Source organism: Acanthisitta chloris, unplaced genomic scaffold (assembly GCF_000695815.1).
Source record: "Acanthisitta chloris isolate BGI_N310 unplaced genomic scaffold, ASM69581v1 scaffold18666, whole genome shotgun sequence".
Lineage (NCBI taxonomy): Eukaryota > Metazoa > Chordata > Aves > Passeriformes > Acanthisittidae > Acanthisitta > Acanthisitta chloris.
Genome location: NW_008677764.1, coordinates 9175 through 10324, shown reverse-complemented (window position 1 = coordinate 10324; position 1150 = coordinate 9175). Strand labels below are relative to the sequence as shown.

At 51.6% G+C, this 1150-nt stretch overlaps 1 protein-coding gene across 1 annotated transcript in view; it reads left to right on the top strand.

The window, feature by feature from the left end:
• Positions 1 to 1150, top strand: part of ZMYND12 (zinc finger, MYND-type containing 12) — a gene marked incomplete at its 5' end in the record, with an annotated part of 8383 nt that overhangs the window by 1411 nt on the left and 5822 nt on the right. Inside the window, one exon of the mRNA XM_009076647.1 lies at positions 324 to 493. Coding sequence (XP_009074895.1) covers positions 324 to 493 — 170 coding nt within the window. The remainder of the gene's footprint in view (positions 1 to 323; positions 494 to 1150) is intronic.

The window sequence follows — 1150 nt, the reverse complement described above, 5'->3', positions numbered from 1 at the left end:
TGTTCCAGGCCAGGTTGGATGGGGCTTGGAGCAACCTGGGCTGGTGGGAGATGTCCCTGCCCATGGCAGGGGGTGGCACTGGATGATCTTTAAGGTCCCGCAAACCCAAACCAGTCTGGGATTCTGTGGTTTCTGACCTCTTGTTGCTCCCAACACACAGCCTGTCTATAATGAGGCTTTGGACACCTGCTCCACTCAGAAGTGAGGAATGCACATACCACATCACCATATCAAACTGTCCCACAGGGACAGCAGGCAGCATTGTCTGACTTTCCAGATTTAAAAATGTTCTCTATCCTCCTTATTTCTCTGTGTCCTTCCAGGCATAGGCAATCTTCCACAGGCAGCCAAGTACCTCTCCGAGGCGCAGTGGATCGTCCTGCAGACTCCAGACTGCAGTGCTGCTATGCAGTCCAAGTTACAGCGTGGGCTGGGGCTTTTCTGTGCTGCTGAAGGGAACTTTGACCAGGCTATGTACCATCTGGCCAGTGATGTAAGTCTCCTGAAATACAGGAACACTTAGATTCTTCCTTCCCTGCTTCCAGAGGGATATGGGAGCCCCAGCAGGCAGGTTTGGAATCCTGAGAGGGTACATGACACAAACACCTCAGCTGGACAGACCTAAGGCACCTGTGTACCCATGTGTGAGCCACAGCTGAATTTTACCAGTTATCCCTAGTCCCATGAACTGACATGGAATCATGGAATCACTAAGGCTGGAAAAGCCCTTTGAGGTCATCAACACCAACCACTAACACAGCACTTTCAGGGCCACCACTAAATTGTGTTCCCCCAATGCCAAATCCACATATTTTTTTAACACCTCCAGGGATAGTGACTCCAGCAATGCCTTGAGTAGCCTGTGCTAGTGCCTGACCACCCCTTCCATAAAGGAATTTTCCCTAATATCCAATCTAACCCTCCCCTGGCACAACGTGAGGCTGTTCCCTCTTGTCCTATCCCTTGTTCTCTGGGAGCAGAGTCCAACCCCCACCTGGCTGCACCTCCTGGCAGGGAGTTGTAGAGAGTGAGAAGGTCCTTCTAAGGCTCCTTTTCTCCAGGCTGGGCCCCTCCAGCTCCCTCAGCTGCTCCTCACATGCTCCTCACATTCCTTGTCTTTACTGCTTCTTCCCATAAATGTCTCCATCAG